Source organism: Chelon labrosus, assembly GCF_963514085.1.
Source record: "Chelon labrosus genome assembly, chromosome: 21".
Classification (NCBI taxonomy): Eukaryota; Metazoa; Chordata; class Actinopteri; order Mugiliformes; family Mugilidae; genus Chelon; species Chelon labrosus.
In genome coordinates, this window is record NC_140354.1 from 13,523,646 (window position 1) to 13,537,734 (window position 14,089).

The following is a 14,089-nucleotide window of genomic DNA, read 5'->3' on the forward strand; positions in this document are numbered from 1 at the left end:
TTAGTCAATCAGTTGTCTGTGTCAGTATCTTTGCATTCACACAAATCCCAGATATAGAATTTAATGTTAATTAAACGTTACGAGCCGTTTAATTATTTAATAGCAGTTAATTTGTCACACAGTCGTCCCTTCATAGACCAGCTGCAAATGACTTCACCTATGGCTCCTGACCTGACCTACTGATGACCCAGTATTCACTTTGATTTGATTTGTTTCCATATTTATGCAACTTCCTGTGCACACTTTACACCAGCAGAGAGAGGATGCCGCTTACACCAACCAGGCATAACATTATGACCGACTTCCTAATATTGTGTAGTTCCTCCAAAGCTGTTCTAACTCTTCAACGAAAGGGCATTGGCCTTCTGAGGGTGTCCTGTGGTGTCTGGGACCAGGATGTTCTTAGTAGGGGCCCTTTTGGTCCTATGGGTTGAGGGGAGTTGCCTCTGTGGATCATCCCGCAGATACTCGATCAGTTTGGAATCTAGGGAATTTGGAGGCCAGATCAAAACCTTGACCCTGGCTATGGGGCGGGGGGTGCCTGGTCTGGTCTAGGTGGCTGGTATGTGTTGAAGTGACATCCACACTAATGCCAGGTCCAAAGGTCACAAGATGGTCAATATTATTCACTTCTTGTGTCAGTGAATTTAATGTTGTGGCTGGTCAGCGTCAAGGTCTCGTAGTTTACCTCCAAAATATCACTGAATCTGATCAGTGGCGCACAACCTGTCTGTGTTTTTAACTCAGCACGTTGGGGGTGATTTTGACAGAAATCATTTCAGACCCCAAGTGCTGCGGACACTTAAAGAAGACGTCATGACTTTTACTTTGAAAGCTCCGACGGGAAGTGATTGAATGCCGCGCGTGCTGTGTGCGTGCGTGCACCGCTGGCCGTGTCACTCCTCCCACCACCACACAAACACTGGCAGGCGCCCGAGGAGACTTGCTCGGCTCTCAGCAGGACTGAAAATGAAGACGCTGCCTACTTCTTAAGGAAAAAAAACAAAACAAACAAAAGTTCTCCGACGAGGTGAGTTGTCAGCACAGTCCGGTTTTAATCGTTGTTGCGGAGAAACGTATGCAAGGCGAGGTTTTGGAGGAAATGAAAGTGCGACATGAAGAGGCTAATAGTGATGAGTCTGCAACACTGGACAGGGTAGCTAGCTAACCACAGAGGCTACCAGAAATGATTCTTCTTATATCTTATATCTTGTTGCCCAGGCATACTGTACTGTAAAGTTTGTGCAAAGAAAAAAAAATAAGAGAAAATAAAGTGCGCAGTTAAGACTTGCCAGATAAGATAACGCATATTACCTATTTATTGCACCGGGGCAATTGCACGTTGTTGAGCTGTGAAGAATAAACACACGTTTATAGGTGAAAGATCTTTTACAGAATCGTTAAAAGCTCATTCTAAAAACATTAAAAAGAACCTCAAAGTGGTTTTATCTATCTATCTATCTATCTATCTATCTATCTATCATTTATCAAGAAACTAATACCATACTACTGTTTTATATATATAACAAAACTTAATTTAATTAGTAGTTTGTAAGAACTGACAGACACTTCCTATTATGACACTTTCTGAAGTGATGTAACCGCAAGAAGACCTGATGATTATCAACCCATAGCTGTCTCTCCAGGCAGTTTGGTGGTATTGACAATTGTCATAACTTTATCATATATATCATATTCATTCTTTCAATCGAGACTGTATTCAACCAGTTGATATCTTGATGCCAACGACTCACGGGATACACCAGCTGCCTCGCAGTTTAATCGACTTATGGCTCCGGACTGGATTTTTACGATCCATTGTTTATTCTATATTTTTTATCTGTGGCCCCATTTGGGCTATCTCGGCTTGTGTGCACACAATGTACGCCAAGAAGAAGTGATGTCGGTGTAAATGGTTTGAAGCAGGAAGTGGCCCGGGGGGAGGGCAACAGCCAACATAGCGTGTTTTTTGAGGTTTTCACGGGTCGGTAGACCAGTGTCGTCTACCAAATGACGTTCACGCTGCAGAAGTATTGTAGGTTGCAACTGCTCACGCTGTGCCTGCTTTGACTCCTGGCAAGGAGACGCACATTCGTGTGTCGATGGCGTTTTGCATTATCACATGCACCGATGCCCCAGGTAAAGTCGGTGACAAAGAGGGTCGTCTTCACGTCCCGACGTTTCTGACTCTTTATCCTCCAGCTCGAAAGCAGTCGTCAGTCCTGCCCGAAGTGACGAAGTGAGTTCACCGGGGAAGTTGGAAGACGTCGCGCGGTTAATCGAGTTTTGCCGTGATGTAGTGCGCTGCCCGTGGTGGCCTGTTTTCTTAAAGAAGTTACTGCAGCGCAGACAGAGCCTGGTGGCAGGCAGCTAGCATTAAAACTGATTTTTAAAAATTTAAACTGAGACCTAACCTTTTTTTTAATGTATCAGGCTTTGAACATGCTAATTTCTACTGTAAAGTTAGGCATTATATTACATTGCATTTGCTGTCGGAACCAACAGATCGCAAGTGGCCACCTGTAAGTGCAGTTTTAGACAAAAAATATCAATGGCACATGTTTTCCTTAAATGCGGCCATTTTTACTCTGTGGTTTACTTTTCGTCAGACAGATTTCCCGTTTCCTTGTCTGAAAGCTATCATTAGGTTGCGAGGTGTGTCCAGCGCATCTGCGTTTATTAAACAGGAACCTTTCCCGCGCACTCGCGCCAACAGCACGACATCTAAACCTGGTCACAATAAACACCCGCTATAACTTTTATATTTAAACGTCCTCCTTCCTCTTTCATCCAGTTAAGCAACTTAGGCTCTCTTACCACCTGCAGATGCGCAAAGTTCCCGTTTTGGTTTGGTTAAATTTTTAGTCTTAACGTCGGTTATCGCTCTGTAACGTGTGCATCTACTGTTGTGGTAGTAACCAACATGTTGGGAGTAAACATAAATTACAATAGTTTAACTCTTCAAAATAAAAATGTAGAGTTTAATGAATCGTTTAGTTAATTTGCAGTTATATTTTATATGCATTTTATTTATTTACATGTGTGACTGTTCTTTTTGTTCTTTAGAGATGGGGTCTGTTGTCGGCAAGAGCTATAGTCGTTTCCAGCGCAGTGAGAGCGGACAAGTCAATGACCAGGAGCGTATAATTGAAAATGATGACATTAGGAAGCAAAGGCCCAGCAGGTCCGACAGCTCAGGAGAGTCTGTCAACTGTCCCACCTGCCAGGGCACTGGACGTATACCCAGAGGTAGGGAATGCACGCACAAATACACAAACCGTGTCAAAACTACAGACTCGCCTCTTTCTGTCTGTGTTCCTTGATATAGTTTATGCTATGGTGCATTTGTGTTACAGGTCAGGAAGGCAAGCTGGTGGCTGTCATCCCCTGTAATGACCAGCGGCTGAAACCAAGGCACACGTAAGACAGCTAACACAGGAAGCGCCGTGATTTCTCAAAACAAAAAAACTTCCATTGCACAGACGAGCACTGACGCCGTTTCTGATATCTTCTTTCCTCTCAGGAAGCTCTACGTCGCCTTGTCTGTCGGCCTGTGCCTCCTGATCAGCGCCCTGGTCCTGTTCTTCCTGTTTCCGCGCGCCGTCGTCCTGTCTCCCGTAGCCGTCCAGTCGTCCTTTGTTTATATCGCCAACAAGAGTATCGCAATTAACATCACGGTGCGTAAAGTGAGGGGGAGGGCTGATGAAAATGAAGGAGGGATGGACGGACACGATACGTCCTAATTATTTTTTTCTTCCTGTATGTTTGTTTTCTGTAGAACGTGTTGAATATTACCAACGACAACTTTGCCGAAGTGCAGGCCTACAATCTGACGGTGCAGGCCCTCAACTATCACTCCGTTGTGGGATCGGTGTCCATCAAAAATGTCGCCTCCATCAAACCTTTGTCCATGCATACGGTGAGATATTCCAACCGCACAAGAATACATGGTGTCAGCAAGTGCCTTAGTAAACGCTTGAAGAAAATTCAAAAATTTTATTTATGACACCCCAAAAAAAAATCCAACAATAAAATATGTAATTTGCCTAGGAAATATATTATACTACACTGTATTGAGGAATAATTAGAATATTTAACCTACCTACATAGTCATCAGCATTACCCCAGACTAGCAATAGACACAAGTCGGATCTCATTCCACTGTGACTCCACATACTGAACACATAAAAGAAATCTTTCCTTCTCCACAGTTCACCTACGTGATACCCATCAACGTGACAGATCCTGCCATGTGGTGAGTTGGCGGCATTACTTACAGTTCTCCTAAGCTCTCCTTTATATTTTTAACATAGTTTATAGTTGTATAAACATTTTATTTCTAGTCACTTTCTATTTTTTATATAGCTTTTGTATTTTATGTTCAATGTATGTAACTGCTACTGGATGCTTGAATTTCCCTCGGGATTAATAAAGTATCTATCTATCTATCTATCTATCTATCTATCTAAGCACCGAAGGTGTCATTCACTTCGAAACTATTAGGTTTGCTCTGTAACTAAGTGGTTAACTAACTAAAGAAACTTCTTTCTTTTACTTTTAATTTTCTGGTTAAGCTGCTGTAAATGACACTCAATACTTACTCAATGGCTTTTATTAGTGGAGGTTGTGTTAAACTTCCTGTTTCGGGTTAGAGAAAGAGTCCTTTTTGTTTGCCTTAGGCACGCACTTGGGCAATGTAATGCACGCCCCTGCGGTATAACGTGCCAAGATATGCAGCAGTTCACACAACAAAGGCGGGGAATAAAAAGACCAGCTTTGCCGTGTAGAAAACTAAATGTGAACAGAGCCGTTGTTACGAACACCACAGTGTCATGGTGTCTTAAGTTGGGCTCAGAAGTTGTCCCAGAATCCACCCCTCCGAGAGTTAGTGGAGGAACCCATTGAGTACTTTGCTGTGTTCCGAGGTTTTCCGAGGTCCAAGTTATTTTGTAATGAGAGGTGTTTACCGAGCTGCTTGGTTAATATAAAACTTGACCTAGGTCAGTGTGAAGTTCAACTAAAATTATTATTAACTGCGAAAATGTTACACACTGCGCAAAAGAATTAAAGCAACACGTTTCAATCAGAGTAGAGCATCAAGTCAATGAGAGTCCTCGCAGAGAGCTCCTAACTTTGCCTAAAAAATCCTAGCAAGGAGTCTTATCTTAGGAGTGATTAAAGAACATTGTCAGAGAACTTTGAGCAAGGATTGGACAGAGAACTCTTATCTTGGTGAGGAGGTGTGGCTGACCCCGTTTCTGGGTATGAGTCATTATTTCAAAAGGTGTAATTGGTTGATCAATCCATAGACTCAATCATAGAATCTAATATCTATGAAGACTGTGTAATTATAAATAATATTTTACATAAAAAAATAAGAAATAAATAAATAGTAAGCTATACCTTACAATTATCCTACACAATGCGTGAAAACTCAAGCCCTCTTGCACAGTATTCACATGCTGACATGCTCATCAGTTTCTGTGATTGCTAACCGTCCTATAAGAACCAGTGTTGGTTGGCGTTCAAATCTTCCACAAACCGAACAGCAATGGAGAAGAAAAGAAGTAGGAAACCCAACTGGACAGAGGATCAACTGGTCAATGAGAATAAAGGTGTTTTGAGAGGTGGATTTGGCCCCAGTGTCACACTACAAGCCAAGAAGCAGACATGGGAAAATATGCCTCCTTTCCGCCATTTTCTCCTCAGCTTAAGAAACTCCTAAGCCTCTTAAAGGTCCTCCTCCCTGCTCTTTAAGGTTCTTAGAGATGTTCCTAGTGGCCAAAATCTAAGACAATTCTTAGGTAGGCCACCTTTGGAGCTCTCTTAAGAGCTGAGATTCTTTAGGAATACCTTTTATCTTTACCAGGATCTACTCTTAACTTTGAGGGGAAATTCTTAGAAAACATGGTTCTAAGAATTTTCTTAAATTTTGACCACTAGGAACATCTCTAAGAACCTTTAGGAATACGGCCCCTGGTCAGTTATGTAGCAGAGGGGGTTGTTAACCAGTTTCAGCTGCTTTGGCGTTAATGAAATTAACAACAGGTGCACTAGAGCGGCAAAAATGAGACTACACCCAAACCAGGAATGGTTTTACAGGTGGAGGCCACTGATATATTTTTTTAATCTTTCCCCACTAGTTTTGCATTTGGCTAGGGGTCAGTGTAACTACTGGTGGCATGAAGCGATACCTTGACCCTACAGAGGTTGGGTCCAACTCCTCCAGGGTGGCACATCAATACATGCCATTCCCAGGTTTGCTTTGTCTGCCAGCACAGCCTCAAGAGCAAAGAGGAGACAGGCAGTTCCTCTCAGAGAGCTGGATACGGCCCTAGAAGGCCCTTAACCCATCAGACCCCTGCAGTCTAGACAACAGCACCCAGACTGCCATTAGGTGTCGGGATAAAATCACTGGGCCCATTGTCAGACCCTGTGCTGGTGTAGTGGGTCCTGGGTTCCTCCTGGTACACGACAACGCCCGGCCTCATGTGGCAAGAGTATGCAGGCTGTTCCTGGAGGATGAAGGAATTGATACCATGGACTGGCCCCCATGCTCGCCTCACCTAAATCCAGTAGAGCACCTCTGGGACATTATGTTTCAGTCCATCCAATGCAACCAGGTTGCACCTCAGACTTTCTGGGAGCTCAGTGATTCCCTTGTACAAGTCTGGGAGGAGATGCCCCAGGACACCATCCGTCGTCTCATTAGGAGCTTCCCTAACCTAGCTTTGCAGCCTGACAACGTCAGGGTCATACAACTCTACTGAGTACCATTTTGAGTTGCTACAATGACATTTTATCAAAATGGAAAAGCCTGCCGCATAATTTTTGGGTCTCTTTTAATTCAGCCCTCTGTAGGTTGAGCTTTTTCATTTCCATTAAATGATGTGGCATCCTTTTGTTCCTAACATGTTACTAAGTCCATATCAGTATAGGAATCCAGCGTGTTTTATATTTTCCACTGAGCGCTGATGTGTTTTGAGAGTGTGGTTTCTTTGCACACAGCGTTGGTGGTATAGTGGTTAGCATAGCTGCCTTCCAAGCAGTTGACCCGGGTTCGATTCCCGGCCAACGCAGAGTCTTTAGCAATTTCATTGAAGTATCGTGATGCTTATTTCTGACTTTTGATGATGGATGTGAAATACGGTCTTCTAGTTACATTGAATTAAATTACATAAGAGTTTCTTTGAGGCTTTTCAAGAAAAACTGAATCAGGTCTTGAAGAAGAAACAGAGAAAGTTGTTTGGTTGAAAAGCTCCTCATTAAACCTCTGTGTTCAAGATCTGATGAAGCTGCTGGTTTTGAATTACTGGAAGCTGCACACTGGTACACCCTGTTAGACCAGCTGAGCTGGTAATAGAAAGCTTTTTTCGCCCCCGGACATGCTTCTCTTCTTTTTAAAATCACCATCTGTTCTCTCTGTGTTTCTAATCAAAGATGATCAGTGTGATATAGGTAAACACTGTTGTTGGCATTTTTCTAAAATTGCTTGTTTTTTACGCCCTTTTTCTCTGCAGCGATTACTGCAAGAAACCTTCGATACCTGTCCACATCCTGTTTCTGCACCTGCAGTGAGTATACGGTTAAGATCCCAACACATACAGTATGTTAAAATAAAGTTGTGTGTAATCGAATAATCTCAAACTACCTGACAAACCGAAAACTGCACACATCATTACTAGCCCAGAGGAAGTGAAAAGTACTGGCGATTAACTTTTGCCCTCGTTCCTCAAAAGGGTAAACACAGCTTTGGATTTCATTGAAAGAAATCTGATAGTATAGCGTGCAAACACTCATTTTATGCAGCGTGACAACATAACAATGAATTTAAAAGAAAAAGGACTAGTGACGGATTAGTAGATTATTAGAACTAATATGACGGCATAAAAAAAGCAGAAGTAACATAGGGAACAAAGCATCAGAAATCATGTACATTGGCTGCAGATAAGTAGAGATGAAACATGTGGGAAATATTCCTTATTGAACTTCCTTATCAAACTTCCTTAATGAACTTGGAAACTACTGGCACCTGCATATCTTACCAGATATTTAACATCTTTAGTTTAATATCAAACCTCAAGACACAGCAAGATTAACAGAACAGACTGGTTTCCTTCACTACAGGAATGAGCTGTAACACAAAGTACCACTACACCAGTGTAAAGTTCTTGTTCTGCAGCAAAAGTAGTGGGTCAAAGACATTATTTTGCGCCATTATTAAAAGGCATAGATTTTTAATAACAGTGCATCAGTGTATAAGCAGTTTTACAGTTAGCTGCTCAAGATGGAGCTACTTTTGACTTTCTTTTAGTTCTCAGTGAGTAATAGCCGCTGGTATATATATTGGTTGGTTGCTCGCTCTCATCCTGCATGGCTTTGATTTACAGAAAAATAGACATTGAAAAACAAACATAAAAGAAAAACAAACAAAATTTTATGTAAAAGCTAAAAAATTTTTTACATTTCTTTATCAGAGAACTTGATGAGCATAAAATTATGACTCTCACACACATATATGTTTGTGTCAGCTTAATTTTGAGCAACTCCCCGAGCTCTGCTGAGTGTCTTCTTCCACAAAGGGATATGTGCAGCACACAATGAAACAGCTAAACGCGGCTGAACCAGCTTTGCAGACATGGCGGAAAAAGAAAAATCCGTACAGTATTTGAGCTGAAATTTAAGCTGAAAATACATATATACAATGCAGTTACGAGAAGCTGTTAAAGAGGGTTATAATGTGGGACTTTTAACTAAGCGACTGATTGTTAATACATTAAGTGAAGAATGGTTTAAGCTGTCCACACTTCTGCCTCTCTGTGTATATCCCTGCACAAATTGTTCTCTCTTCTTAGGTCTATAAACAGAAGTTATCCAGTAGCATTCTGAGAATAGTTTCACTATTACCACCGTTAAGTGATTAATGGGTGAGGACAGAGGAGAACTATGTACAGTATATGTGGTGACTTCTGCCCCACTTTGTTCTGTGAAAACAAAACTCGTGACTCCTGGGTGAATCCGTCTCAGTCACACACTCCAGGGTGGGAAAGAGCAAAAAAAAAAAAACATCACTGTGTTTACCTTGATTTGCTTTCAAAGATCCATTTTGTTACTCAGTGCATTTGGTGGAGATCGGTTGCAAGTGAAACTCAGACACATGCTGCCGCACAAAGCCAGCTAGTTGAACATAAGGCTGCAGATCAACACCTGACACAAAAAAAAAAAACCCACATCCTGAGTCCAGATCCATACTTAACTCGCAGATCGATATCCAACTTTTCCTCTTTCTCCCAAAGAAAGGAGTGAGAAGTTTCCTGTAACTCATGTCTAACACACAACCGCGTTTTGCCTTGATTTTACTGCAGAATGTCAATGACAGTCTACTACCTGGCCCACTATGAGCAGCTCTCCGTGGAGACGTTTGAATACATAGACTGTGGAGCAAACAGCACCAAACCGCACAGCGTTCAGCTTCCGCCCACCTGATGGACGGATGAATGGATGCGTGGATGGTGGCGGGACAGATGAAGAAATACGTCGGACACACCGTCTGTTTGTGAGCTGGAGCAGTTTGACCTGGATTTTTGTGTTCATGAACTGTGTAAAATGTTGAATAAGATGATAGGTGGATGAAGACATCTGCAAAGGGAAAATGAATCTGAACGACTGAAGAGTGGTTTTAGATTTGGTTTTCGTCACGACCAACACGTGACAAATGAAACCTCGTGTTTAATCCGGCGAGACCATCTTTTTAAATGCTTTCAGTTTTACAATAATTTGAATCATGTGGCAACCGTTGTAAAATATGCATGTCGTCATGTGAGTGCAGGGATTTTACACTGATACGTAAATGCATTTAATCCACAGGGTATCTCTTTGTATTGCCTTAAAAATACAACTCTACATAAATACGAGCCCTTTATATGTGTTGTACACAAGAAATATCCTTTTTCATAGAGCCTGCCATTAGCCCTTGATGGGCAAACCAAACACTGGCTTTTTGAGAGGGCATTTTTTTAATTTTTAGCCGCCACCGTATGTTCTCCTATGGTGTGAACTGAGGGGTTTTTATTTAGTTGCAGTGTGCAATCCCGCCACTAGATGTCACTTAATCCAGTGTACTGGGCCTTTAAGTACATCAGAAAGACTCCACGGTCCAGATTATTGCTGTACAAGGTACCTACTGTATGTTAGGTTATGCTCTGAATCTAATGTGGCTGTAACCTTCTAGAGCAGGGGTCTTCAACGTTTTCCAGGCCAAGGACCCCCAATCTGATGGAGAGATGGAGCGGGGACCCCCTACTTATATATATATATTGTATAAAATTGTGTTTTATATTAAACCGGTCCTATAGTGCCTTGTAGAAATGTACCTTGTTGTTCTGCATTCAATACTAAGATATTAAAATAACAAACAGGTTAATATATTCATGAGGTGGAGGCTGTTGCTGTGCTTGTGATATCTTTTTTTTGGCGTGTTAAAAATCGATCCATTTTTTCATTTCTCTCTTCAAAACAGCTGCCAGCTACTAGCATGAATGAGCTCACGGGGAACCTGACAGAGTGTGTCACATACGGCCTCGTGAGTGGCACAGCAGCATAGATCGTTTATTTACATCAAGATGGTTGACTCTGTTGCCGTTTATGATCACTACTATCAGGAAATCGCCCATAAATATATGTTATATAATAGTTAGAGCCTTGATTCTTTTCCCCATAATCCCCAAGCTGTATAACATTTAAAAAGAACTTCATGTGTGTTTAAAAAAAATTGTGGAGGTGAATATAAAAAAATGTCTAATCAATCAAAACATTTTCGCGACCCCCCTGCAGTACCTCCGCGGACCCCCTAGGGGTCGCGGACCCCCTGTTGAAGACCTCTGTTCTAGAGGATACATGGATGTAGTTATATACTATATACTGTTCTTCTTTGTGCCACAACATAAACTTAACCAATACAAAATGTTTACTAACTTGTCGTACGTTGGATTTCTTTATTTATTTTTTTATCCTAATGGGGTTCAACACACTGCTTTATCAGTGTGAACACAAACCAGATCTGCAATTAAAACCCATTAAAATCCAATGCTGCTGCTGATTCATGCTATGACAATCGCAGTTCAGTAACTTTACTGTACTGTACTTATACATATATACAATATATATATGCATGTTTGTTGCCTTAATGATTCATACTGTATCAACGTGTGGTTGCGTCTAAGCAAGTTACCAGGACATCAAAGAGCAGAAACGCTTATACTAATTCTGGATCACGTATGTAGTGTGAACAGTGTCACTGGATGGAGCCATATGGAGCTTCGTGGCTAATTGTTGGTGTTGGGATATTTTGACTGGTGTGTTAATGTTGTCATGATTTTAGGTTGTGCGTATGTACAATTGAGGCCATGTATGCTTGGAGACAATTTTAGCCATTATCAAAACATGTTACAGTTACAGTTGTATAATGTACATGGACTTAAATTGCAATGTACCAGAAATGACAGGAAGAAGCCTACACACATTTGTCTATACGGTCTTATGTTGTCTTTCTGTTGTTGAGGTTTATTAATGGTTTGGTAAAGTATTATCTTAATGCTATGAAATGCCTACCTCCAATGGTAGTGATCTCCACAATCACCCAACTGGGAGATTGGGGCTATATTTAAAATTGGATCTGAATTTGTGAATCTAATCTTGGGTGGTTTAAGTGTCATGTTTTCCTCACAAATTCTCAATCCATTTTGTCAAAATGTGCATCATTAAATCCATTCAAAAATATCGAAAACCTGTAATTCCAGTTCGTTTGTTTGCCTCACTTGCTAAAAGCACCCTCTAGTATCAGTTCTTTTTTAATCAAACCGATGGTTTGGGGATTTCAGATTTGTGCATTACAGACCCTGTATGACTTGTGTTTCTGGTGCATATTCCATATCTGAGAGTAAAATACTTTAAATGATTTTTTTTACAGCATCAAATGTATTTACTATAAATGATGAACTGAAATAACATATTGACATAGGTATTTCCATTGAGGGACATGCGACACCCGTGCACTACAAAATCTTTTCACAGGCTCTGGGGAAAAGTGGAGAAACCACTGTTTTCCTGTTTTCCTGGTGTCAACATGATGTTTTCTCTTATTGTCCTGGAACACATTAGGTGTTTGTCATGATTTATCTCAATATAGATTCCTTGGTATACCCTTTAACCCACTGTAATGTGTCTTTTCTACTTTGCTTGCTCTTTCATCATTAGCCAACATACTTTCCATACATGACAATGGTTTTCACCCTCTACTGGGGGACACCATTGTCGGCCCTCAAAACGTCTTGAGCATGTCCTTGGTTTTAGGAGATGCAGTAACCTCATTTAGTCAGTAGGTGGCATCATTGTGCTGTGTATTCATTACTTGACATCTGCACACATAGAGTCAGATGTTGCGGCTGACTAAAACAGTGAGTAGTTGTTTTGTCATTGGTCATTGATTCAAACAAAAGCCACACAGCTTAAAGAAAGACACATTTTCCAGGCGATCTGACATCGGTTTTGGGTTTGTGTTCATTTATTACAGTGTGATAAACTCACACTCACACAAATAGGACTAAACACAGTACAGATGTGCTATTCAGGGCTCCCAGATGTGGTCCAGTGATCCTCACCACTGCTGGGTGTACTGTAAGGACTGGGGAAAAAAGCAAATACTTAACATGAAACGCTTTATAGTTAGAGACAAGCTGCTGAGATATGTCATTCTCCTAAACCTGCAGAAGTTGTGATCCACTCTAGGTGTCACGTGGCGGGAACGTGCTGATACCTACCGAGTACCTGTTGGGGACCTTGCTGCTGTCGCGGACCGCCGCCTCCAGGTCGCTTTTGCAGTGCGGACACTGACTCCCAGCTGAAAACGACACATCAGATACAGGACGCATGTTTAATCTTCCTCGTGCTGAAGCTGCTAAACTCATCGGTGAGTTTATATGGAGATGTGACGCTCACTTTTAAGCCCTTGTCGTCAAATTAGGAATGAGTTTAGTGGAGATGTGTACACAGAGAAGGCATTCCTTTCAACCAGAGAGAAACTGGATCATGGGTTTTAGAGGCGTTAGTATTTTGCTAGCGAATGGATTATTGAAGGTTTACGTCCTCCCCTATGAATCCGATTTGAAAAATCCTAATGAGGTATTTATATTCGGATTATATGTGGATTTAAGTTTACTGTGCTTCAGACTCAGCCAGTGAAAATGCTGCATATGATGCCTAAATATCTAGTTTCCCATACCGGGAGTTGAACCCGGGCCGCCTGGGTGAAAACCAGGAATCCTGACCGCTAGACCATATGGGAGCTTATATACACGTTCATCAGGCAAATCTCTTCCAATTGTCTACATATTTAAAAAATATTTATGCATTAACATAACACCTGTCTATATCGTCACACTACTTTCCCATCAATCCTTACCAGGTCACAAATCTGTGGTTGGTGATATGTGAGAGCGGGCCCGCGTGGCCCTTCATGAATCTTTCAGCAGTCCTTATTCTAATGAGAACACTCTGGACCGTGACGGCCTATCTGCTGTGTGTGCAGTATTTGGCTCGAGCATAAAATGCGAGACCCCGTTGATCTGGTTGAGCACACTGTGCGCCGCGCAGTCGTTGCCACGGCGGTGACTCATCTTTGCGTTGTGTACATGGATCTCCTCGAGTTAAATTCACGCGTGGATGAGCTGCTAACGCGGCGCAAGCTCTGTTTCTTGTTTGACCGAGGAGACCGCTCAAGTGTCAAAGAGATTCGCCTCAACCAGAGACGGAACAAAGGCACCATTATCCTGTCCTTTTGTTAAAGCGGGGGACATTTGCATATGGAAAGTGAGTGTGGACAGAAGTACAGTAGACATGTTTGAACATGATTCAGTGGATGATTAAATGCAAACAGCTGTTTCTCATGCAGAAAATTGGCTTCCTCCGCGATCAGGAGTTGTAGTCATGAAGGGTCCAAGTTAAAGTCTGTGTTCATGTGTTTTACATATATAACCACCGCTTATTGTGCTTCGAAAGAAAAGCTTGACCGGCAGCTTAAAACTTTACCTAA

General features: G+C 41.7%; 1 protein-coding gene across 1 annotated transcript; it reads left to right on the forward strand.

The window, feature by feature from the left end:
* The first annotated feature begins 906 nt into the window (after positions 1-906).
* LOC311506927 (transmembrane protein 106B-like) lies at positions 907-10,427 on the forward strand. The gene is made up of 8 exons (XM_084571078.1): positions 907-1,030; positions 3,067-3,249; positions 3,357-3,420; positions 3,524-3,677; positions 3,779-3,919; positions 4,212-4,255; positions 7,521-7,574; positions 9,366-10,427. The coding sequence occupies exons 2-8, from the start codon at positions 3,069-3,071 to the stop codon at positions 9,484-9,486; spliced, it is 759 nt and encodes a 252-aa protein (XP_084427204.1). The 5' UTR covers positions 907-1,030; positions 3,067-3,068; the 3' UTR covers positions 9,487-10,427.
* Positions 10,428-14,089: the final 3,662 nt, after the last annotated feature.

Excerpts from the sequence above, each read along its gene's own strand:
- LOC311506927 (XM_084571078.1), top strand. The coding sequence starts at position 3,069 with ATGGGGTCTGTTGTCGGCAAGAGCTATAGTCGTTTCCAGCGCAGTGAG. Across the intron at positions 3,421-3,523 it reads CGGCTGAAACCAAGGCACAC|GAAGCTCTACGTCGCCTTGT; the intron begins GTAAGACAGCTA and ends CTTTCCTCTCAG. Across the intron at positions 3,920-4,211 it reads AACCTTTGTCCATGCATACG|TTCACCTACGTGATACCCAT; the intron begins GTGAGATATTCC and ends CCTTCTCCACAG.